Source organism: Mchenga conophoros, linkage group LG2, assembly GCF_057382185.1.
Source record: "Mchenga conophoros isolate Kocher_MC1m ecotype Shallow Benthic linkage group LG2, M_conophoros_male_GT1.1, whole genome shotgun sequence".
NCBI classification, from domain to species: Eukaryota; Metazoa; Chordata; class Actinopteri; order Cichliformes; family Cichlidae; genus Mchenga; species Mchenga conophoros.
Window position 1 is genome coordinate 22876792 of NC_140527.1, and position 24917 is coordinate 22901708.

At 40.1% G+C, this 24917-nt stretch overlaps 2 protein-coding genes across 6 annotated transcripts; one reads left to right on the forward strand and one right to left on the reverse strand.

The window, feature by feature from the left end:
• Positions 1 to 510: 510 nt before the first annotated feature.
• On the reverse strand, positions 511 to 9573 carry cab39l1 (calcium binding protein 39, like 1). Of its 4 annotated transcripts, none has more exons than XM_085288545.1 (9): positions 9195 to 9573; positions 8487 to 8634; positions 8222 to 8386; positions 7922 to 8040; positions 4666 to 4834; positions 4413 to 4472; positions 4265 to 4330; positions 4040 to 4183; positions 511 to 3516 (listed from the first exon to the last, which is right to left on the reverse strand). In XM_085288545.1, exons 2-9 carry the CDS (start codon positions 8601 to 8603, stop codon positions 3325 to 3327), a joined length of 1032 nt encoding a protein of 343 aa, XP_085144671.1. In that variant the 5' UTR covers positions 8604 to 8634; positions 9195 to 9573; the 3' UTR covers positions 511 to 3324. The 4 variants fall into 4 exon arrangements, with proteins under 4 accessions (XP_085144671.1, XP_085144696.1, XP_085144688.1 ...); XM_085288570.1 differs by lacking the exon at positions 9195 to 9573 and adding an exon at positions 8891 to 9104; XM_085288562.1 differs by lacking the exon at positions 9195 to 9573 and adding an exon at positions 8877 to 9104.
• phf6 (PHD finger protein 6) lies at positions 8991 to 19784 on the forward strand. Of its 2 annotated transcripts, none has more exons than XM_085288525.1 (11): positions 8991 to 9240; positions 14203 to 14366; positions 14680 to 14781; positions 16127 to 16260; positions 16428 to 16474; positions 16687 to 16847; positions 16949 to 17092; positions 17176 to 17280; positions 17372 to 17505; positions 18710 to 18836; positions 18934 to 19784. In XM_085288525.1, the coding sequence occupies exons 1-10, from the start codon at positions 9198 to 9200 to the stop codon at positions 18834 to 18836; spliced, it is 1161 nt and encodes a 386-aa protein (XP_085144651.1). In that variant the 5' UTR covers positions 8991 to 9197; the 3' UTR covers positions 18934 to 19784. The 2 variants fall into 2 exon arrangements, with proteins under 2 accessions (XP_085144651.1, XP_085144658.1); XM_085288532.1 differs by lacking the exon at positions 8991 to 9240 and adding an exon at positions 12185 to 12339.
• The last annotated feature ends 5133 nt before the right edge of the window (positions 19785 to 24917 follow it).

Here is a 24917-nt window from a genome sequence, read left to right on the forward strand (position 1 = left end):
CCACCCTGTTTGGTACCACAACATTGCCATGTTCAGAGTTCCTTTCCCACTTTGAACTTCAGCAGGTTGTCTTGACCATGTCAATATGCTAATGAGTTGCTCTCATGTGATTGGGTGATTAGAAATTTGTGTCAATAACCAGTTTCCTTCAAACATTATCACAAAACTGGAGGCCATATCACTCAAGCATTCTCTGTGTTCTGAGACATCAGCAAAAATTTATTATGAGGCTGCTCCTTAACTTTATGCATAAATAATTAACTGTTTGCTACAAAGTTATTAGTCCTGAGGTTTTATTGATTTGCACCCTTATTATAAATATCATACATTCATTTGTGGTAGTTTCCTAAAAGTCTGGCGTAATTTCATGAGTTTTATTTATTTATTTACTAAGATGATTAAAGCTTTGCTGTGAGAGATAAACTAATAAGTGACTACCACACTCTGTATCACCCTACACGTTCATGTGTAATAATTGTTTAGGCAACAAAAACAATGCAAAACAAAACATTGCAATGACATTTTATTTTCATGAATGCTCTCACACTTCACTTATCCTTTATAAAGTTATGTACACATAATTTCCTCCCGAAGAAAATAAAATATCCAGTGTGGAAAGGTAAAGAAAGAAAAGAAGGCAACAGAGTCAAAAAACGTAAAGCACAATAACCCAGAAAAGTTAAATTCATTTCATACATATTATTGATTTTAAGGAATTTAAATTTGTGACTACATATTGCCAGTGACTCGTATATTCATAACAGGAGGTAGGGTTAAAGAAACTTGAAATGCTTTGTTTGTACAACTAACACAAGTGCTAACACTGTTGCTAACAGCACCCCCTAGTGGGATGGCTGCGCACAACACATCCTTCTAAAAGTGCATGTCAAGACTGGGGCCAAATTTCAAAGTCTGCATACAAATTCATACGGGCAATAATTTTTTTTCCTCCTTCCATTAATTATTACTGATAACAGACTTTTTGTCCTCAGTAAATCTATAGTCAGCGGCATGGAGACATCAGTAATGACCACTGTGTATACGGATTATTCTCAACGTATTCTCACAGTTTTCATTTGTTTTATAGTTTCTAAACTGATGACATGACAATGCACGGTGTGTAGGACTTCAGTTTATCTATGCATCGTGTACCACATTCACAGCAAGTTTATCAAATTATTTAATGGCTCCTGAAAGTCCTCACTCTTTGTGACGGTCTCATGAAGTGGACCAAAGAATGATCAAGCCAAATCAACCCAACTGAAAACTACACTGTGTGATGCCTACTACAGATCTCTTAAAATATATTTACACTCCCAGGGTTTACATATAAGCAAGTATCGCAGTTAGTAATAAACCTGGTCTACGCATGAACATGAGAAATTAACTGCTAATGTATTTGGGACCTGAAATTAACATTTTTTTAAATTAATTTTTTACATTTTTAAACCCTTTTTTCATATCAGCTTTGGTTTAAAACAAATTAGAAATTGAAAGAATCAATCATGATCCATGAAATGTCTTTAAATAAGGCAAAAATTCATTACAAGGTACCACACTGCAATTCATTATGAATTAACATTTATGAGGTACCACACAATGAAAAGTTTAAGTTTTAAAAAAGGATCCAGTTTTCCATTGTGAAAACCAGGCTGCGGTCCCTGCTCAAGTCGGAACAAATGTATCACATGTCGGCATCCATTCAAACCACTGCTGTGTGCTTTTGTTTTGGTCAAATGTCAAATTAAATATCTTGTCAAGGAAATAAAATAAAAAAAATAAAAACCAGCATCCGCAAACTCAAATCCCATGAGGTATATACACTAACAGTCTGCACAGACAACGCATTCTGAAACGCTGTAATTTCAGCCACTATAACAACAACAACAGCAGAAATAGGGTAATTATTTCAACTGAGCTCTGGTGATGCACGTGAGGAGTAAAGTCAGTGCTCATCATCCAAAAATCTCATGTGGAACAGTGCATGTGGTTATCCTGACAATATTGTGACATGAGATGGGACCTACTGTTCTGATGCTTTGCAGGCATGTTGTTGCACTGTGTCACTGTTATAATCATATCAGAAAAGAGAGCTAACCTAACAATTTACCTTTTCCTTAAGCAGTTTGTCTCTTCTGTATTAAAGTGAATGATGGTGTGGTTAGGAGTTTGCATTTGTGTGGTTTCTGAGGTGAAATGTCATTTTGTTTTAGTAATATTTCAGTCTTCAGACTAATCAAGTCCAGTGTAGCAGTGAAATTAATCAGGGGAAAAACACGACCCTGATTAAAATTATTATAAAAGTCTGTGGTTCAATAACACACCGTGCTCCGATATGAATATAACAGTGTAACATTTTTATGATTTTTTGTTAATTTGTTGCCATCAGTTTTAGAACGTGAAGAAGAAATGAAGCGCATCCAGCGAGATCAATCGGTGTATCCTGGCTGTCCGCGTTAGCTGTGAACGGATGGGCTGGTAGCCTGCAGCGTTATCTGATGCCTTGTTTCTATTTCAGTCATGTAAGCATCGCTGAGCACAGCCTGAAAAATCACAGTACAATTAATTGATTCCTCTATAGTTTTGATTTTCTCTTCCTGTGACAGCTAATGCATTGGCTAGTGCAGCACTGCGGAGTCGTTTCTGACCAGCATAATCGCGTGCACTCCAACGAAAGCCTGAAAACTGCGCAATAATTGCCAAATGTTACTACTACGAGCTGACCTGCCCAATATGAGCCGACGTGCCACTCTTCTAAAGCTGGATTTCTAAAGACAGTCCCTGTACAAAGAACAGCTTTCCAAAAAACAAAAGACGCAACAAACCAAACCTAAGCAATGAGAATAAGCATCATTCAGAAAGAAGAGTTACTGGAGGCTTTAAATGTTTTAGCATAAAAGATACATTAGAAAAATAATATATTTACCTCTCAACCTTTCAATCTCTAAAGCATGTACAAGTTCTGGAAAATGACCTCAGTGCTCGAGCTGGTTGCGAATTTCCATGTATATGGAAAAGTAACAGCGTAAGGTCCAACATTAGAAGAAGGAACCAAAAGGCATTTGGTTATAACTAAATAAGAAGCACTGCGGTTTAAATAACAGTTCTTGGCCCACTCAGGTTGCTGGATGGAAAGAACCTCCACATCCACACTAAGCCAGAAAGTGAAGGAAGTAAACTTAACGTTTCCTATTTTTTATACTTAGTATGAACTTTTAATTATGCATGTTTTTATTTTGTTTTGTTTTTTCCTCTTGAACCACCACCTCTAAAATCTACCACCTGACAGAGCAGTCGTCCCATTATTAGAATGGGACGACTGCATTAAGCTTCCTCGGACGCTGTGGGTCTCTTCAGGTCTTTGATTTGCTTGATCAGATAGTTTTTCTCATCGCAGAACTGCTCGTCCTCAGATCTATCCGTCTGGAAGTTGCCAAGGAACTCCACGAGCTTGGTCTGGTTCTTCAGAAGGATGTCCATCACGGGCTGAGTCTTGTTGGGGTTTGCAACAAATACCTTTGGAAAGATTATGTAAAAAGTTTAAGTACCATTTGTGGATGCAATGCACAGAGTCCAGTGAATCTACTTTTAGCCAAAGTCTTGCACTGCAGCTGTGATGGTAGTTCTTGTTCTGCTTTGATCATGAACCAGTTCTCTTCCTGCTGCAGGTTCTGATTAGGTTCAGTGATCCCATCTTCAGAGCAGATCAAGGACACCTTCGCCAGCTGTAGTCCAACAAGACGGAGTTTGAGTCCTCCTGACTGACCAACTGCTAGACAGGAGGACTCCAAGGAGAAGCAGCTGAATGATACTAAAGACTGGCATAACAGAAAGCTGGACAAATATCCAGCTAGCAGTAAAAACGAGAGGTGAAGCTGTTAGCAGCAACCAAACTTTTAAATAAGAGAAATCACAATGACTCAGCCTGACTAAACAAAAACCCACATTCAATATTAGACCAACTTAAGGTAGCAGGTATGTGGGGTTTTCATGACACAATTCAGATTTAAGAGTGGATTTTGAGAAATTTTTTGCGCACCTTGAAGACGTGGAATGCTTCAAACTGGATGTTTCGGCTGTTATCTCTCAGCAGGTTCATCATCAGCTTCAAGTTCTCTGCCCGACTGATGTACCTCGTCATGACAGTGAAGTTGTGCCTATCCAGGAGAAGTTCACCTAGCAGCTAACAAATAAATATACATGAGTTTACAGAATCAGTCCACAAACTTGTCAGTTAAACTTAAGACTGAGCAGGAGGATGTACCTTCAAAGACTGCCGTTTTGTGACGTAGTTCTCAGAGTGCAGAAGTTTTTCATACTCTGTAAACACCTGATAAAAATGTCAAAAGTAAGTTGGGTAAAGAATGAGCAGTTTTTCCAATTAAATATCAAAACCACTCAAGAAAGCTCACCCTGTCATAATTATTCTCCAGGAAGTCTGCACACATAATCTTGTGTCTCGTGAGAAGATCCTGATGGGGAATAGAAGAGGTCAAGATATCAACTAGGAACAGTCAGGATGTTAATCTTGCCATTAAAAAAAAAATATATATATATATATATATATATATATATATATATATATATATATATATATATATATATATATATATATATATATATATATATATATATATATATATATATATATATATATTAGTGTACCTTGAACGAGGCAAAAGCATCTGAGGCGATGTCAAAGGTTGACAGCTCCACATAATGGAAGAAGCAGAAGAAGTCTTCAGAGAAGAGCACTATCCTGGCCAAAGGCTCGTGACGCAGGCACTCTCTCAGCATCATCCCACAGTTAAGAGCCACTTCTGGAGCCTCGTATCTGCACAGGTTCATACATGTCAGGTCCAAGTGATGGTGAACTCATCACAAGTTATACAATTTTCACTCGAGATGTATAATCACATCCTAAACACTGTCACTGTTAGTTTGACATCAACTCTGTGTTTCCAATGACGAAGGAACGAGATCCTCGCAAAAAATAAACAAATGGATTAAACTAAGGCAGAACGTGAGTACAGCAGCAGCGATCTACACGCAGAGAAGTCGTCAATCACTCAGTGACGCTGAGAATTTAAACTAGGGTAAAACTTATGGAACAGATTCTGTAAATCGCCAAAATATTTTTTATATTTTTAAAAGAGCCTGAAGAATGTGTAAGCGATCCTTAAAACAAATACATAAATAAAAAGTGTTACATCTGGTCCAAAACAAGTCTGCTGAATGGCAGCATCCTCCATAGGTCACTACCCTGAAACCAGATCTTCGCATTTTGGAGCACTTATGTACTCATCTAAAGATGACCAATAAGCAGTGATTTTAGATCAGTTGTGCTCATTAATTATGAAAAACTTTGGGAGAAAACTATGTTTTGTTAAGTGTGAATGGAAAGTCTGAACCAATGCAATTTGCTTACTTGGCAGGGAGAGGAGCACAGGATGCAAAGCTTGTTATACTCATTTAAGCAGGTAGAAAAATGGCAAGGAGTACACCAAGCTTTTGTTTGAGAACTGTTTATACAACGTCACAATAGTAACTTTTAATAAAAAGGCTGCCGTTTGCTTTCAAAGGGTCTCATTAACACTCTCAGTCTTTATTATTTACAGTAGTGGACGCTGTACTATTTCTTAGTGTGATATATTCTTTGGCTTAAATCAAGGAGCTGCAAAGAATGCATTATAAGCCCTCTCATCAATCTTTTAAAGAGACAGTATTCAGATAAAGGTCAATTAAGTTAATGCCCATCCAGGTTTCATCCATATATCCTCACAACTATGACAGAATGAGCCATAACCCTCTTATGCTAGACAGTGTCCCTTAAGCTCTGCCAGATATTTGACAGCACATCAAGAAACGTCAAAAGCTTCTGGTCGCTTTGATAATTAGAAACGCAACGTCCCATATGGAGCTGAGAAAACGTTAAAGTCCAGTTTATAAAAAACACCTACCAGTCTGAAGGTAAGGATTTTGTAGTTCGATCACGATGGACCCTGTAATAGCATATGTTATCGCACTGCTCTCTGCTGCTGCAGGTTAGTTATGAACTCAGAAGACTTGTACAAACAGCTGGAACACAAACTACCGTCACTGCTGACTTTGATTAATCCAACCTGTCGCAGACTTCTTCAGACAGAGACCTGGCAGAAACTTACGTAAACTTGGATTTTATAAACATTTCAATCTGTAATAGATGTGAAATGATACAAATGACGCAAAGTGAACAACGTTAACACAGATGTGAAAGGCATTTTGTGATTTTCGAGAGGTCTGTGCACTCATCGGGCCATTAAATGTACACAAAATGTGCCTTTCGAATTTTGTGCTAAAATGTGGAACAACCTAGATGTTCATGCTTTGTCCTCTGTGACATGTACAACAATTTATTTAAAGAACAATCTGTTTTGAGGTCTTAATGAGCTTGGGCAGCGCAAGACTGTGAAACAGAAGGAAAGCAGGTGTCTCATACAAACTTCTTTTTCTTCGCCCCCTCATGTTGTTGCTCTTTAAAGCATTCTCATGTTTCTTAACAAAAGCAGGGCAACGCAAGATACTGGCGCGAGACATGTGAGCCTATCTGCATTCAGATTCTTGCAGTATTAAAAGCTGTGACTTTTTCCATGGAAAAGTAGCCGGGGGGCCATTCAGCTGACATATTCAGATGTCTCTGATGAGCAGAGAGGACTGGACGTCTGAAAGAGGCTTTGAAAAGGTGATGTGTGGGAACCGTTATACAAATATTTTGGTGGCATTTTTCATGATCCCCAGGTTTATTATGACCACAGAGGGCAACAACAACAACAAAAAAAAAAATCAGTTTCTCCACACCTAATTTTTTTTTTTGCCAGGCCTGTTACCCACTGTCCACTTTTTGTGAGTCTACACAGTTTTTTCCTTTTATCTATTGGTTTAATGGTAAATAGTAGAAACAGCCTGAACAGCATTATTAATAAAAGTTGTTCACAAGCTCAACAGTGAACCAAAAAAAGATTTTTTTTTTTTTTTTTAATGAAAGCAGGAAGTGTTTTGGCTGAATGTGGTCTTGTAAGTGAGCTGCCTCTGCAGCCATCAGAGTGTCGTAATGTTTTACCTCTTTGGACAATCTTTCCCTCTGCAATCATAGTACAAAATGCTCTGTGTAGTTTATATTCTATTAGTATTTTTTTAATTCATATACATTTCTATTTTAATCCATCTCCTTCCACATTATTGCCCATCCGTTTGTATGAATGTTCCTGTTTTGTGTACAACAAATCGCTCCTAGTGGGATCAATGAAGTTGTTTGGTATAATTTTGGGTTGAACGTGCCATTTCTAGATCTCATTTTCCACAGAGAGGTATTTTTTTCCTGTGCAAAAAAGTACACAATTTCCCCACGCACAACAAGGGAGTTCATTAGCAGTGTAACAAACCGAGACATCAACGTTAAATGTCAGGTTTTGATGTCTGCCTCTCATAAACAAACCAAATCTTCCACTTTATAGTTGTGACATTTAACCGGATAAGATGGCATTCGATCCACCAAACAGCAGCCGGAGCATGCAGCTGGTCTCTGAGTGAGTGAGCAGGATGACTCAGTTTTTCAGAGCTGTAAAACTAGCACTGTACTTTTTGCTTTATCCATCATCTACATGTGTAGCCCACATGTGAGCAAGTTCATGCTTGTTCCTTTGGGAGTTGTTGAAACTCATACTGGCTAATGCAGAAGACTGCAAGGCATGTTAAAGGAAGGTATTTGTACCTAAAAAGCAAAAACCAAATGCTTTTTATTTCATGCTAAGGATTTGTTTGTTTGTTTATGAGGCTCTGAGGGTGGATTTGTTGTTAATGCATATAAATGGACAACGAGCAGTCAGATTGAAGATCAAATGACCAAACACTGAGTTTCTGTACACTGAAAATATGAACTTACCCTTTGAGAAGCATGAAGAGGATCTGTGGGTGTGTAGAAATGTATTCTACCGTGGGCGTGCGGGTGCCAATCTGACGTCTCACGATATTGCTGAACAAATGGACCACATCCTTCTTCCCCTGCACAGTAACAACCACTCAGACTGGGTGCTGATATACACAGGGTTTTTTTGCTTTGGGCATAGACGTTCAAATCAGGCATGCAAACACGCACTCCCCCTGATCATTCAATGTGTGCACCAAGCAATCAATACTTTAAACTCATAAAGTCAGTGCAGAAAGAAGGCATTTTTTCTCCTACCTCAAAATCAATCTTCTGTAGGTTTGCAATGAGAGAAATTAGAAGGTTGGTGTTGTACAGCTCCTGTGCAAGCTGAGCCACTGCTTCAGTTTGGGGCTCCTTGTCACCTGTTCCACAAAGTACTTCCTTCAGTGAGGCAAGATTTTTGGACACCTCCTCTGCAACCTTAATAACATGAGGGGGTAAAAAGAGTATGATCAGCTGCTGCTCAGCGTTACTGTAATTTTTAACATTCATGCCATCCTCAGAGAAATCCACAGCTGACCTTTTCACACTTCTTGCTGTCACCAGCATCCAGCTTTTCCATATATGCAACATGGTCCTTCAGACTCTTCACTATCTCAGCTGGGTTCTTCTGAGACTTTCCAAAAGGAAAAGGCATGGCTGAAGACAGGTAATCTAAGACCAGATCGCTGATGAAACATAACACGGGTTTTTAAATTGTGCAAATAAACCTATTCGACTTCCTGCACCGCTTTGCATCAGGAAATCGCTAACAAAAAAACAACAAAAAAAACTTCACCTGATGAGCTAGACATGAGTGAGTTATGGCGTTTGGCTAAAGACAGAAGCTCATAAGGAAGAGACTAAAGTTTAAAGTAACTCACAACGCTACTTCACGTTAGTCGAAAAAAAGGCTATCAACTTTTCTTACTTAACGTTTCTTACGTCGAGTTTAGGGTGTATTCATTATATTAGTCTATATTAGTCCACTTTCAAACTAAGCGGGGTCAGCTGAACAGTAGAAGCCAAGCTTTCAAACCAAAACAAGGATGTAACGGAGAACAGGACGTCAAAATGTCAACGTTGCAGCATGCTCATCGGAAAAGTTGAGCTAGCTTGTGACCTAGTTAGCTATAGCTAGAAACAAGGCAACTACCAACAGGACGCAGTTAGAGAATGACGGTTGTGGGGAAGCACACACGCACAAAACACCCTGCTGAAATATTTACTTCAGGCTGTGTACACTCACCGAATGAAGGGTAGCTTTGAACTTCAAAGACGCTCGGTGACCAAAGGTGAGCTAGCGGGCTAGCGAGTCGTCTCCACTTTCAATATCCACTGTAACGTTACTTTGAAAAAGTCTGTAACGTTGTCTGACAGCTGTAGCTACCTAACGTCCCCTAACTGTAGCTACAACTTCCTCAAACTAGAGACATTCATAGCAGTGATATTTGACGTAAATTTCACTTCTAGTGACCCCTGTCATCGAACTTGCTAGCTTCCTAGTTATTACAGAGTGACTTGCTGCTGGGCTTGCCCGTCTGTCAACTTCATTTCCCTGTTCTTTTCTGCCGAAACACCCGTCCTCTTCTCATCCCGGGGACAATGGGCGGTCATGTTTTGCTATGTAATATGACTGACACCAATTTTATCCTATCACTTTTGCGTGATGTGGGCACGCCCTCTACCCCACTATGGGAGCGCATGTTTCACAAAGTTACATACTAATGAGGGGGAGTATGTTGCAGAGGAAGCCACTCTACCGGACATCCCGTTAATAGAAATCAAGTGCATCTAAATTCTCGGGAAGAGATGAGCCATTAGTTGAGAAATAGCTCGTGTTTTATCTGTGGTTATGAAATCTAAACGTTGTAAAAATCGGCCAGAATAAGAAACAGGATTAGTTGTTTTTTTTTCTTTCTTTCATCTAATCGCCTTTTGGTGATTTCTTTGTTGAGTCACAAGAAAATTCAGTATCCAATAGCAACATCTATAAAACACATTTCACTAGATATTATCAAAGCAAGCAATTTCTAGAACACATATGGACCACAAAAAGTTCCTCAACGTGAATAGTTACCAAAGTCTTTCTTTAATGTATGTCCACTTACCATCACTTAATAACGGATGACAGGCATAATGAGTTGACTCTCCTCTGTATTCTCCAACTACATGTTGTCCAAATTTGCGATAATAACCACACTACATTAACAAACCCTGCATATAAGCTTTTTACTTGCATTAGTGAAACTTTGAATGTCATTTAAGGGAACATATGGACACTTCACCTTCAAAGCTCTTCTTCGGGAGGTGGCTGCGTTTTGCTCCATGCTCTGCCGGGGTGATCCCACATTGTCTTAGTAATGTTATATAATAATATTGTTGACGTCCAGGCTTTGCGGAGGCCAATTCATGACTGGATTAACAGTCCATGTAATAATCAACACAACTGCTTCTGAATTTCAGGTGTGTGGGCAGGGCCGACGCCCAGGAAACACTCCACCTCTGGAACACAGGCAGGAACCCACACACACGAACAGAGGAGAGAGAGAAAAAGGAAAGATGGTTGGAGTGAGAGAGGTGGATTCTAGGTATAGGGTGGGATAATGGAAGAGATCCATAAAGGAATTAGCTGAAAGAGAACGATGAAAGCATGCAAAACTATTACTAAAAGAAAGTCTGGCTCCTTGGAAGCAAAATACAAAGAACGGAGTGGCAGCTCAAGACTTTTGCACAATGCTGTATGTTTTTAGAATAGTTTAAACCACAGGTGTCAAACATGAGGGGATCCAGAATTGAGCTGGCAAAGACTCCAAATTCAGCCCACTGGATGGCTTTGAAAACAGTAAATGAAGGGCATAAATTTAGACCATGCAAGTGTAAGTTTTACTTTTCCTACTGATAAGGGTGTCCTTGACATTCATATCACACTAAAATAATAAAGTAATACGTAAGTAATTAAATGAAATACTGTGGAAATTTCTGGGATTTTTTATAGAACTTTTTCTGTAATTTTACACATTTATTACTTCATTATTTTGTTTATCACCGTTCAGGTCATGTAGAAAAACTGAGGCATTCTCTTGAAATTGTACTTTTTTATATTAAGATATCTCAGGGTTTAAATGCAAGTTACATTTCTTTAGAGTGACAGAAAGGGGTGTTTTACAGGACCGCCCGGCTTAAGATCAAAGTAGGATGCACGTGTCTCATGACATAAAATAAGTTTGACATCACTGGTTTAAACTTTTCCTACTCAGGGCCCCACCATGGTGTTGACATGCATTTTTTAACATATCCCAGACTGTGGTGCCTTAGAGGTCCATTATTGTCCCAGTGCATAAAAACTCAGCTGTGATTAAGCTTGTATTGAGCCCCTTACTGTGCACACTACTCACACGTGATTGCTCAGCAAAGTATCCGGGCAATCATATTGTGACTTTTACAGATGATGCAGCTGTTGCAATTAATGATGAGTCAATGTAGAGGAGAGACGTGGAAGAACTTGTTGGCTGGTGTGATGCAAACAATTTGTGGGAAATTTGGGGAACATAAAAGAGATTGTGGTGGTAGGAGGAGACCTCACATCCTTCAGTTGTCCTCATTAGAGGAAAAGCTGTGGTGACCATAGTCAAATACCTGACTCTGCATATACCCAGCAAACTCAAACGGGCCACAAAACAGACAGTATTATTAAGACAACTGTTTTGTATGATGAGGAGGTTGATCTATCTATCTATCTTTTAATGTGTGTCACGGGGACCAAACTTAGATCCATCTGTAATTACATTACATTACACAGTGTAAATGGCATTTATTTACAAGTCCTTCTTTGATGGTCTCATGTGGCCCGATGATATGTGATAAAAATGTGATAACGTACAAGGTTTAGACACACTTATCTTTGTAGCAATATTACAACATGAAAGAAAATAAATTAAATCAAATGGATTTTTTCTTAGAAGAGACCTTTATTTTTGATAATTTAAAACAAAAATCCCCAAAACATGACAACATGGGCTGATTTTAGCTATAACAGCAGCAACAACTTATATTTAAATTAAAATCAGTACTAGCTTTTACTAAACCTGCATGTCCGGCCATTGTTCTGCTCTGCTTTTAGGAAAGATACACTTCATTAAAGCCATTTCATTTAGGTCTTTTTTAAAAAACAGTTTTGCTTTTTTTTTTACGCCTGACACGTAAGTTTGTCGTCATGACTTTTATTGTGAAAGCCAGACCCGGAAATCCTAGCGCCGTGGACATTTTAGCTAGCTTGGTGCTATTGCGAAAAGCACACGATCACTTCTGAAGGACGGAAAGAAACACAGCCGCTGGCCGGAGCACTTTTCCTTCTTTTGTAGCGTTTCGGCGCGATAAGATTACATTAACAGGTAAGCTACGAGCTGTGAATCCACGGCTGGATGATACCCGCTGTGTTTTATGGCCTGTTGTCGTTTCAGGCCGTATTGCTTGCGTACAAGCCGAGCTGCTCGCTTTTCACAGGGATACATCACGTATGGCGCTCTTTACTTCGAAACGGTTCGCAAAGACCCGCGCCTGTCATGATAATTTCCCACATTTAAAGGGAAATATTCGCAGTTTTTCGACTTCCAGTGAAATCATAATGTCGAAGAGTCACATTTTCCTGCAACCGACCTTTATTTCTCTGCATGAAAAGGCCTTGGGAGGAACATTTCGCGGCGCTGAGATGTTCGTAGTAAAAATGTTTTCAGTTATAACTAGTTTGGTGGAGAAAGAGTCACACACCCCCTTTAATTCAAAAGTTTGTGGGAGCAATTTCAGTCGCTTCTTATGTTTCGCCCCTTCTCGTCAAAAATCCCCCCACAACTATCGTCTTGTAGTGCAAGATTGTGATGTGAGAGCGATTCAGAGAGCAGCAGATGTTGAAATATAGTCTTTTTGGTGTTATTTGCTCGGCCAGTATTGTGTGTTTGCACGCTGAGCTCTGTTGCTGGAGCCGCCGCAGTGAAATCCTGGCCCTGCTGTCATGGCTGTAATGGCTCTATCAAGGCGTCGCAGCGCACTGCTATTGTGATTCTTTTTCTTTCTTTCTCTAATATCTACATAAAATCACCCAGTTTCGTTTGTGGATTGATTATATCTTTTAAGTTTTCCTTTGCTTTTTGGGTTATTTTCCTTTAAAGAATGTGTGCAGAGCACTATGACAGCGGACTATGTGAGAATAACAGCACGCGTTTGGGGGTTTGATCCACCTATGCACTCTGAAGAATACACTAACGGATTTGTTTGAATTTTAATAAAATTTAGATTAATACATAAATAAGATGTGCATTTAAAATTTAGCTGGCATTGAATCAAAAACAATATGAAACTTGAAATCATTCAAACTCCAGGTAATGCCTGTGTACTAACTAGTCATCACAAATAAAACTGCTATGGAGGACATTATAATTAAAAGTACTCCGGGTTGCATCAGATGTGCTCCACCAGCTTCTGCTGATTTCCCTTCCTTTTTAATCTTATCTAGGCTTTGGATGACAGGTAAAGGTTCCCTGTATCCTCACAATATGGCCTTCAGCCATGACACTTTACAACAGGATTTTATATTTGACTGCCTTCTTCACACAAAAACTGTAGGTGGTTGTTACTTTTTTTCCCTCTCCATTCAGCATCTAGAAAAAAAACCCCCACATGCTCTGTTAGAATAAACTTTATGAGATTCTGAAGTTGGAAAAACTGAAGTGAAATGGGAAATCCCCCCCCCCCCCCCCCCCCCAAAAAAAAAAAAAAAATGTGTGATCCATTCCTGGCTTTGCCAAGCAGCACTTAAAGCAGGCACGAGCTGCTCTGTTGTGACTTTCCCCCTCTGTTTTGAAGTTACTTGTCTGCGAGTAGTTGAAAGTTTTTGTTTCCTGCTGTTTCTGGAAAAGAGTTTCTCGTGGCTCCTTTCCAAAGCAACTTATGTGTTATTTCACTTAAGTGAGGGCGTGGGGTTGGGGGTGTGTGAGTCCAAGAACGTGGTTTATGCTTAAATATCCAAACTGTAAGTGATGTTTCTATTCATCACTCACTCTTTGCCTACGTTAGCGGTGAGTATCTACTGTCTTGTAGTTTCTAGTTTATGAGCGGTGATTAAACTCCATGTAGACCAATGCATCATAGTGAACATTTCCTTTGATTCCATCCCTGCTAAAAGAGTCTACAAGCTTTTGCAAGTGAAATTTATCTTGTTTTTCTTACTTTTTTTTTTTTTTTTTCCTTTTCTAAATTAGATTCACAAACAAAAAAGCCTTTGGCCATGTCAGGACAGAGGAAAGGAGCCGCAGCAGCAGCACGGCTACCCAAATGTGCCTTCTGCAGAACCAACCGGGACAAGGAGTGTGGGCAGCTGCTGATGTCTGACAGCCAGAAGGTGGCAGCCCACCATAAGTGCATGGTGAGGAAGCCGCGTTGTTCTCAGTTTTTCAGCCCGGGATCCGTCATCCAAGCTGCCTACTTTGCAGCCCTCTGCCACATGAGCAGAATAGTGAACAGCTCACGTCTGTTTTTGTTTTTATTTCTTCATGCAGTTGTGAAATGAAATGATTCTTCTCCCATAAATGATCTAATGCCTTTGTGGAAAACTGTACATCAGCAATAGTTAAGAGAAATAATCCCAGAGATGTTCTGTATATCAAATTCATCCTTATATTAATGCTACGTAAATAAATTTCTCATTATTTTATTGCTTCTTTTTCTGTCCTCTTCAGCTTTTCTCTTCAGCCCTCGTCACATCACATTCAGACAGTGAAAACATTGGAGGATTTTCCATTGAGGATGTGAAAAAAGAGATCAAGAGGGGAAATAAACTGGTGAGTACCTACTGTTGTGCTCAGGTCAGCAGATAGGCTGCATCCATGGGTTAGCACCGCTGCCAAATTAGTGTTAAAGGCCCAAATTTTCAGTTCAGAGACTGTTTAGCATCTGAAAGCAGTCGTGGAATCATTCAAGGGAATGACCCTGAGCGCATTTCTCTTTGAGGAAATTGCACATCTGTGGCTGTACAATGCCTGCTTCTAAGTAATAGTTACTAATGCCAAAATGTACTCATAGTTTTTACTGCTTTTGCTATAATCATCATCATCATCATTATAATAATGGTGTCTCACCTTTTAAGCTGTGTGTGTGTGTTTATGTAACTATGCAAGTTTGCTACAGAGGACTGGGGTTGATACCAGCTACTATTATTACATTATATCCTCTTTCTTGGCATCTTTAAGTGGGAAATGTCAGCTGTTCTCATCCAATAAAAGATCTAAAGCTGCTGGTTCTTCTTGCCTCAATCTGACACACTGTTAAATAAAAAGATGGCTTTTCCAGGATGCTTTCAAAACTGGTTGTGTGTGTGTCAGTGTGCCACTGAATGCTAATGGGATGCACTGCAGTGGTCTGTAAGTGTGTGCTTGCACTATTCTGTATTTCCTGTATATAAGTGTGAGAGGGGTGTCACACTGAAATGCAGCTTATTTCAAAATGAGAATTGATCTGCAGAGCTGTGCATTAATAAGTTGCACATGTTGTATTTGACTTATTTAATAATTGTTTTTGTTACATCATCACTTAGTAAAGAGTAAAAAATGTAGCCTTTAAAGTTGTGCGTTTGCAAACATTTTAATTTGTTTCCCAAACCTTTCTGCAGATTGTCACTGATTCATCTTTTGGATATTATGTTGATGAATCGGCTCATATTTCTGCCTATAAAACGTTAAATCCCTTCCTTTAAAAGGCAGGTCCTATTTGACCAGTAACTACACATTTGGTGTATGATCATAAACAACAAAGCATCCTTACATTTTGGGGAAAAAATAATTAAAAATATTCATCAGTTTTTAAAAATAACGCTCTCTGATCAGTTCAGTGTTCATCTACAGACGGTATGTTATCAGCCGCTCTAAGCTTCCTGTGCTGGTTTTCTTTTAAATTGTATCACATTGTTTTCCTTTTGGTTTAACCTTCCCTGCTGATTTTAATTTGTTCTTCTCTTGAATCAATCAGCGGTGTCCCACTGGGACATGTTTTTAATATTTTCATATGACACACCAGACCCATAATACTTGGAGCGATCATTTCTCAGATCCACGTATGAATGCGTTACTAATGGATGACTGTTTTGAATCGGCGTACAAAATAATGTCGCTGCATCTGCTGTTGTTGTAGATGTGTTCTTCTTGTCACCGACCGGGTGCGACCATCGGTTGCGATGTGAAGACGTGCCGGAGGACGTATCACTATTACTGTGCTGTTAAGGACAAAGCCCAGATCAAAGAGAATCCCTCGCAAGGGATTTACCTGTAAGACTCTTACATTTGGATTCTGCTGAGCATTACTGTACAATAAACAGTCATACACCCAGGCATTTATTAACTATAGCTGCACAGCTGGTCATTAATCTCAACCATTTGTCACTCATATTCAGTCCTGGCGTCTTTTAACTGAACTCTTTTATTTCTGATTGTAGCGTTTACTGCCGCAAACACAGGGATGCTTCCCAGGATGGCATTCAAGGTAAAGTTTACTTTAACATCAGTTACACTGCTACTACTTAACCACAAGCCTGTGACATTTATCATTGAACCTGTGCAACAACAGCCATTGTTAGCAGTATTCTGATTTAAAACTATAATCTGTTTTATTGTCAAAACACTTCCACTTGCATGTGTCTTTGTGTTGTTGTGAAGCTGAAATTTGTGAAACCCGATTTATTTCTTTGTCATTAGATGAAGAGGGAGCTGTGGCCGAGGATTCAGACTCGTCGCCTCCACAAAGCAGGGGCAGGGGAAGGTTCGAGAAGGGGAGAGCCAAGGCGGGATCTCGCGGCCAGTCAGAAGACACACGCTCTACCTCGTCACAGGCTGCAGATGAGGAGAGCTCCTCTCACGTACGGCAGCGCTCAGAGTCCATAAAACAATACGAGATTCCCTTGAATGGTGTCTGTGCTGGGTGTGAATTTTAGCTGATGTGCCCTTTTTGTTTATTTAGCGGGACAGGTCACCTCTCCGGACCAGCCCTGGAGACAGCGGCCAGCGCTGCGGCTTTTGCCATGCTGGTGAGGAAGAGAATGAAACAAGAGGCATGCTTCATACGGATAACTCCAAAAAAGTGGCCGCACACTACAAGTGCATGGTGAGAATTCCCGTTCGGAGGGTAATCTGTGGATGTGCTTTTAAAGTACCGCCGGCCTGCATTTAATCTCTGATCTGTTTCAGCTTTTTTCATCGGGGACGGTACAGCTGACCACCACGTCACGGGCCGAATTTGGAAACTTTGATGTGAAAACTGTCATCCAGGAAATCAAAAGAGGCAAAAGAATGGTGGGGACACGAAACAAATAGCAGTTTAAAGTTTTGCATCTAAAATTCGTTTTGACAGAGTTGTGGATTGTGTTGGGTTTTTCCCCCCCAGAAATGCACGCTGTGTACTCAGTTGGGTGCTACCATTGGGTGTGAAATCAAAGCATGTGTGAAGACCTACCACTACCACTGCGGCCTGCAGGACAAAGCCAAGTATATTGAAAACATGGCGCGTGGCATTTACAAGTGAGCAAAACTTCTCTATTTTATCTTCTGTTTTTGTGTCCTAAACTGCTTAATTATATATTTATTGCACAGTTGTGGTCTCATTATAGTGACAGTAATTGTTAACACACAATTACTTGTTTTTATGTGTGATCATCAAGAGCATTGCAATTATTTTGTAACTCAGTTACTGACGTGAATACTGGATCACAAAGATAATTAATGGTTGTCTCAGTGATGTGCAGGGATTTGAATAAGAACACCTTCTGGTATATATTATGTTTATCGTAATCCCGGCCCCAATTTTGTGATCACGACTATGGAAGTGAGGTAGAAAAATTGTGCTCTTAAGACTTTTTATTAATTTTTTAGTGTTGTCACAAAGCATCGAGTGTATCGTGAAAGGAGAATTCCTTCCTTGCTTATTTCTCCTTAAAGTGTTTTTGTTGCTCGTTCAGTACAAGTGTGTGTTTCAGGAAGATGCATCTTTTGATCCAGCAGGATGCACACAGTCACCTCTTTCACGATGTTCAGTACATACCCGATGGTCTGCCAGACGGAGTGCCTTGATAGTTGTGTTAGGGTCGATTTGAGGAGCAACAAGCCACGACAGTCAGCTGCTGGCAGGCTGCCCCGGTTCTGCAATGCAGTTAGCAAAGCGGCTGTTGCCAGGTGGCTAATTTCTGAGTTTGTTATCAGTCAGCCTGGAAAACAAAATGTTAATATGATTCATTACAGTTTTTTTGGAGCTCATGCAGGTTGTTCTGATAAACACCATTCACATGCTGTTTTGAATGACTCCTCATTTTTCTCCTCTCCAGCAGAGGTGAAGAGTGCAGTGTTAGCATGACGGAGGTTGCAAACCATTAAACACTAAAGACTTAAGGCTAAAATACAGCAACATGGTCCTTTTTTAAGGTTTGATAAATGGTGTGCATGGTTTGCAGCTGAGATTGCTACATTATATGGACCAAAGCACTGCTCTATCTACACATTACACCTACAGGAGCTGCTATGAAGCTCCCAGTGTTTGTGTCCACAGTGTTTGTGATGATGTTAATGGGAGAGGAAGTTTGGAGCTCTGCAGTAATGAAATCAGCATAGTGTTGGCGGCGTGTTCAGCACTCACTCTGTGGTTTTCCACTTTCCTGAGTTATTCATCACTTAAAAAAACAAACACATTTCCATAACTTACAAACACTGTTTGTGTTTTTTGTTTTTTAAGGCTATACTGTAAGAACCACAGTGGCAATGAGGAGAGAGATGAAGAGGATGAGGAACGAGAGAATCGCAGTAGAGAGAGGGCAGCAATCCACCACGCAGGAACACCAACACAAGTGAATGGCAACTAAGTACGTAACTGCTCCTCTGGTTGTGCACAAAGAATTAGTGTAAAAATGTCCGATTGCCATCATTAACCAAACTTTCCTTATGATTTTTGCTTTTTAGGGTGGGTTCAGTTTTAACAGGTTTGGCCCAGTCGGTGTGACGTAGGAAGAAAACCCGAAGAGCGCAAGACCTCGGAGAGAGATTCTTTTTCTTTTCTTTTTTTTCCTTTCTTTATACTAAACCTTAGCCTACTCACAAAGTTGTGGTCTACAAGCTCCCAAAGTGTTTCACGTGGACAGGATGCCCCCAGTGTGCACCAGATGTCTTCTTCATGAAACCCTTTTTTTAAGAGTTGAACAGGATGACCGGTGGTACTCGGCAGTGCACTGGACTGCAAAAGCATCATAACAAGCCAAGACTTCCCCAAGTTTCAGCTATTGAACCAATTTTGAAAACTACACGTTAATGTCGGGGAAAGGAGATGATGAACTGATCTTCTGATTGTCACTCACTGCCCATGTTGCCACAAATGACATGACCCACACTTGTTGAACGTCAAAGCGTTGTTTCCTCTTCCCTAGCTTCTAAAGGACTCACTTTTAAGAGGGGTCTGTTTGTTACTAGTGTCGATGACGTTGTGCAGTTTGATTACCTTGTTTCTGTAATCGCGTCTTAAGAATACTCTTTTCATGTTAGCCTTTCTTTCTTGATATGTAATATTTTGCTACTGTATTATCATCATGAGTACTTTTGAATATCTGGATTTCAGACAGTCACAATTACAAGTTTTGCCAGCATGCACTTGGATTTTCCCACTGTTAAAGGTGGCATTTTTTTATTTAGCTGCTAAAGGGCCAAGTAGAGCCCTTTAGAGGAGTTGGCTTGACTTTGTTTGATGTACTGTTACTTGTATCTCTACAAATGTATCCATGAATGATTGGAATAGAAAATATTTTTATTTTACACTTTTACTGAGTGAATCGAGTTTTTGTTTTAAAAGTGAGTCTTAAGGGTAGTAGAGACTAGAAGCCCTACACGTGGCCTGTTAGAGTATTAAAAGTGAGGGTTTTCCTCTCTTATTATTTACCAAACAAGCAACGAGAAAAAAGGAAAAAAACAAAAACAACCCAGAAAGGAGGCAAGAGAAATACAAAAGTGAGTTTTAAAAGTTTAAATGTGACACGCTAGCTGTGAGAACATGCAGGTACAGTCAGGCCTGTATGTTGTTACAGAGTGATGCAACATTTGTTGCTTTAGCTATTTGCCAAAAACGCTGTATTGATGTGCACTCTTTTTCAAAAGGCCAAAAGTTATTGTACTGTTGATTCAAAGCTGTTCCACAGACTGTCCCCTGATTACATAGGTTAGGCTGCTGAAAGGGCTGTTGTATTTGGAGTTGTTTCTGGGATCAACATGAGCTGAAAAAGTCATCAGTGCAAGTGAAATATAGCCATCATTATGCTACAATAGCCTATTACTCACAGGCCAACAGGTACACCTGTTCGACTGCTCAACATAAATATCTAGATCACCAATCACAGGCAGTAACTTTGCCAGTGTATTTAGGCATGCCAACATGGTTGAGACAATCTGCTGATGTTCAAACTAATTATCAGAAGAAAAGTGATTAAAGTGACTTGAAACATGGTGTGGTTCTCAGTGCCAGACAGGCTGATCCGAGTATTTTCAAAATCTGCTCATTTATTGGGACTTTCTCACACAAGCATCTCTCAGGTTTACAGTGAATAGGACATAAAAGGGGAAGAAAAAAAAAGTCAGTTCTCTTGGCAAAAATGCTGTGTTGATGCAAGAGGTCAGACTACTTTGAGCTGATTGCAGATGTGCTACAGCAGCAGAATCCCACACCAGCTAAGAACACAAATCTGACGTTACACTTCACATGGACTCGCCAAAATTGGACTGAAGTTTGGAAAAATGTTGCCTGATCTGATGAGTTGATTTCTGCTGTGACGATCTGTTGGAAGGGTCCGAGTTTAGTGTAACCAACATGAATTCATCCTGCCTTGTAACAGCGGTTCAGGGTAAGGGTGTAACAATGTGGGCATCTTAGTACCAACTGAGCATCATTTAAATGCCACAGCCCACCTTACTATTATTGCAGACCTTGTGCATCTCTTTATGAGCACAGTGTAGCCTTTTTCTGATGGCTGTTTCCAGCAGGATATTACACCGTGTCACAAAACTCAAAGCTTTAACTGGTTTCTTGAACATGAAAATGAGCTCACTGTAGGCAAATGGCCTCCATAGCAGTCAGATATCAATCCAGTAGAGCACCTTTGGGGTGTGATGCAACAGAGATTCACACCATTCAGAGATTCACCACTGACAAATTTGCAGCAGCAGTGTTGTCGTCATGTCAACATGGACCAAAATCTCTCAAGAAATGTTTCCAGCTGCTTGTTGAATCTTGTTGAAGAACCCAGTAATGAGTGATTACAAGATCATTTCCATGGAAAATAAAAACCCCTGATAGGAAGCCAAGTAAAGAACGGTGTCTACGAGGAAAGTGTATCATAAAGACAGACTGCCATGAGTGGAAATCCACAGTGTTCGCCACAAGTTACAAACAAATCATCAGTCTGAGGATTAGAAAAGCCAGATTAAACTTGGCTAAAAAAACAACAACTAAAGACGCCCAAACAGCTCTGAAACAGCACAAATGAAACTCAAATCAGCCTGTAAGGGAATGGACAGAGAAATGATGGCAGTGTGAGGAATGAGCATGATGGCTTCTAATGGATTGGGTCTGTGGTGTTTACTGATGATCTGACAGAAGTTAGAAGCAGCCTGATCAGTCCTGAGCTGTCTGCTCAAATATAGACAAATTCAGCAAAGGTTATTGGGCAGAAGTTTGCAGAAAAGATGGACAGTGACTTAAAATATCATGAAAAAGCAACACAAGAATTTCTGCAATGAATCTCAGCCCAATCCAGCTGTAGTTCACTTGAAACTAAACGCTGAAACAAACAACTGAACACAGCTTCAGTAAAGGCTGCACACGTTCTTTGATGGTGGTCATAATTTCCAGACACTGCTGATTGAGGACTGTGGTAAATGTAATACGTTTTAGCCAAAGGCTATGCTTCCAATGCATCTCAGTTCCTTCATTGGAAAATCTATTACGTTCGCGTACAGAGCCAAAGTCACATCACCCTCCATATACCATCAGACATAACTGTATGAAAAATGAACACAGTTGTATTCTCTCAGTTTGTGGCTGTACTACTTTACTATAAGATCTAATTAATTCAGAAGAACAGTCATGTACACTTGTTCCTAAGAAAATCATTGATGGGTCTTTAATAAACTGAGTTGTAGTATTATAGTGAAAGTCAACAAGTGACTATAGGATTTCTTCCATCATTGTGACAAAATGACCACGGAAAGAAACGGTTTTAATATGTCTGTAATTCTCAACTACTTCCCACTTACATTTTGACCTGTCATTATATTCTTATATACAGAATTTTAGGGTGTGCAGACATTGTGACTTACACATAAAAACAGGTTTCACAATAATGTAACACAACAATGGGTGTTTTGTTCGGTTGTCACCATAAATCACAACAGCATTTTGAACAAGCTGCAGACATGAGAGCAATGACTGACTGACCCCCACATAAAGTGAGTTACAGTAGTCCAGGCAGGAAGAAATAAAAGCATGGATCACTGTTTCAAGGTGCTGCCTCGAAAGAAAAGATTTTACTCTTGCCAGTCGCCTTAAATGATAAAAACTGGACTTCACCACTGCTCTGATTTGGTTGTCCAATTTAAAATCACTGTCCAACTTAAAACCAAGGTCAGTAAGGTTTAAAATAGACTTCCAGGAGTCCCAAATCTACAGAGGACCACTCGCAAGGACCACTGGGTCCAAACACCAACACTTCTGTTTTCTTTTAATTAAAATTTAAAAAGTTTAGAGCCGACCAAGCTTTAATGTCATCTAGACATGTCAAAAGAGGTTTTATGGAGATGCCATCCTTGTACTTTAATGGCAAATAAATTTGGTAGTCATCGGCATAACAATGAAATGAGATCCCATGCCTTCTAAGGATGGAACCCAGAGGCAATAGATACAGTAAAAAGAGCAGTGGCCCTAAAATTGAGCCCTGTGGGACACCGCATGACAGAGGAGCAGAAGACGATTCGTAACCGAGAAGGCTGACAGAGAAAGTTCTATTTGACAAATAAGACCTAAACCAATTAAGTGCAGTGCCACCAATAAATAATTCTTAGGTAAAGATGTCTTTCAGGGGGTGCATTTGGGGAGTTGCAGCATAAAACTGCATTTTTTCTTAGTATAGAACTGCTGCGTGCAGTGAGGAATTCCAGAGTGGCAGAGAAGTATGTAGGGCTGGTGCAGGGCATGTATGAGGACAGTAAGACGGTTGTGAGCTGTGCAGTAGGACAGATGGGTTCAAGGTGGGGAGGTGAGATTAAATCAATTATCAGCTCTGACCCCTACTTGTTTGTACTGAAGACAGATGCAGTCAGGCAGGAGTCTGCACGGACTATGATTTTCACAGAGAATACAAATCCATAGTGAGAGTAGAAGGTGGGTGGAGGAGAGCCTGAAGAGGTGCAGGTTTGTACTGGAGAGGAGAAGAATGAACGTAAGTCAAAGCAATGCACGTGTTTATACCTGCCTCCCACTCATGCAGAGAAGAGGTGAAGAACAGAGTGCATGCAGGGTAGGAGTGGGTGGAGTCGAGTGTTAGAGGTGATTTGTGAAACCTGCTTCTTAATTCAGATCAAACTGAGGTTATTGTACTCGGCCCTGAAAATCTTAGAAATATGGTATCTAACCAGATTCTTACTCTGGATGGCATTACATTGGCCTCCAGTAATGCTGTGAGGAACCTTGGAGTAATTTTTGACCAGGACATGTCCTTCAACGAACATATTAAACAAATATGTAAGACTGCTTTCTTCCATTTGTGCAACATCTCTAAAGTTAGAAATATCCTGTCTCAGAGTGACGCTGAAAAACTAGTTCATGCATTTATTACTTCCAGGCTGGACTACTGCAATTCATTATTATCAGGAAGTCCTAAAAACTCCCTGAAAAGCCTTCAGCTAATCCAAAATGCTGCAGCAAGAGTGCTGACAGGGACTAGAAAGAGAGAGCATATTTCTCCTGTATTGGCTTCCCTTCATTGGCTTCCTGTTAAATCCAGAATTCAAAATCCTGCTCCTCACAAGGTCTTAAATAATCAGGCCCCATCTTATCTTAATGACCTTGTAGTACCATATCACCCTATTAGAGCACTTCGCTCTTGCACTGCAGGCCTACTTGTTGTTCCTAGAGTATTTAAAAGTAGAATGGGAGGGAGAGCCTTCAGTTTTCAGGCCCCTCTTCTGTGGAACCAGATTCCAGTTTGGATTCGGGAGTCAGACACTATCTCTACTTTCAAGATTAGGCTTAAAACTTTCCTTTTTGCTAAAGCATATAGTTAGGGCTGGACCAGGTGACCCTGAATCCTCCCTTAGTTATACTGCAATAGACGTAGGCTGCCGGAGGATTCCCATGATGCATTGAGTTTTTCCTTTCCAGTCACCTTTCTCACTCACTATGTGTTAATAGACCTCTCTGCATTGAATCATATCTGTTATTAACCTCTGTCTCTCTTCCACAGCATGTCTTTCATCCTGTTTTCCTTCTCTCACCCCAACCGGTTGCAGCAGATGGCCCCGCTCCTCCCTGAGCCTGGTTCTGCTGGAGGTTTCTTCCTGTTAAAAGGGAGTTTTTCCTTCCCACTGTCGCCAAAGTGCTTGCTCATAGGGGGTCATATGATTGTTGGGTTTTTCTCTGTATCTATGAAGCGCCTTGAGGTGACTTTTGTTGTGATGTGGCGCTATATAAATAAAATTGAATTGAAAATTGAATTATGGTTTGGAGAAGGTGGCACCGACTTAAAGACAGGAGAGTGAGCTGTAGGTGTTAAGACTTTCATTGAGAGTGACCAGAATGCACAGGATTAGAATTTAGTACATCAGAGGCACAGCTTAGGTTGGAGACAAAGTTAGAGAGGAAAAACTGAGGCAGTTTGGACATGTGCAGAGGAGAGATAGTGGATACACTG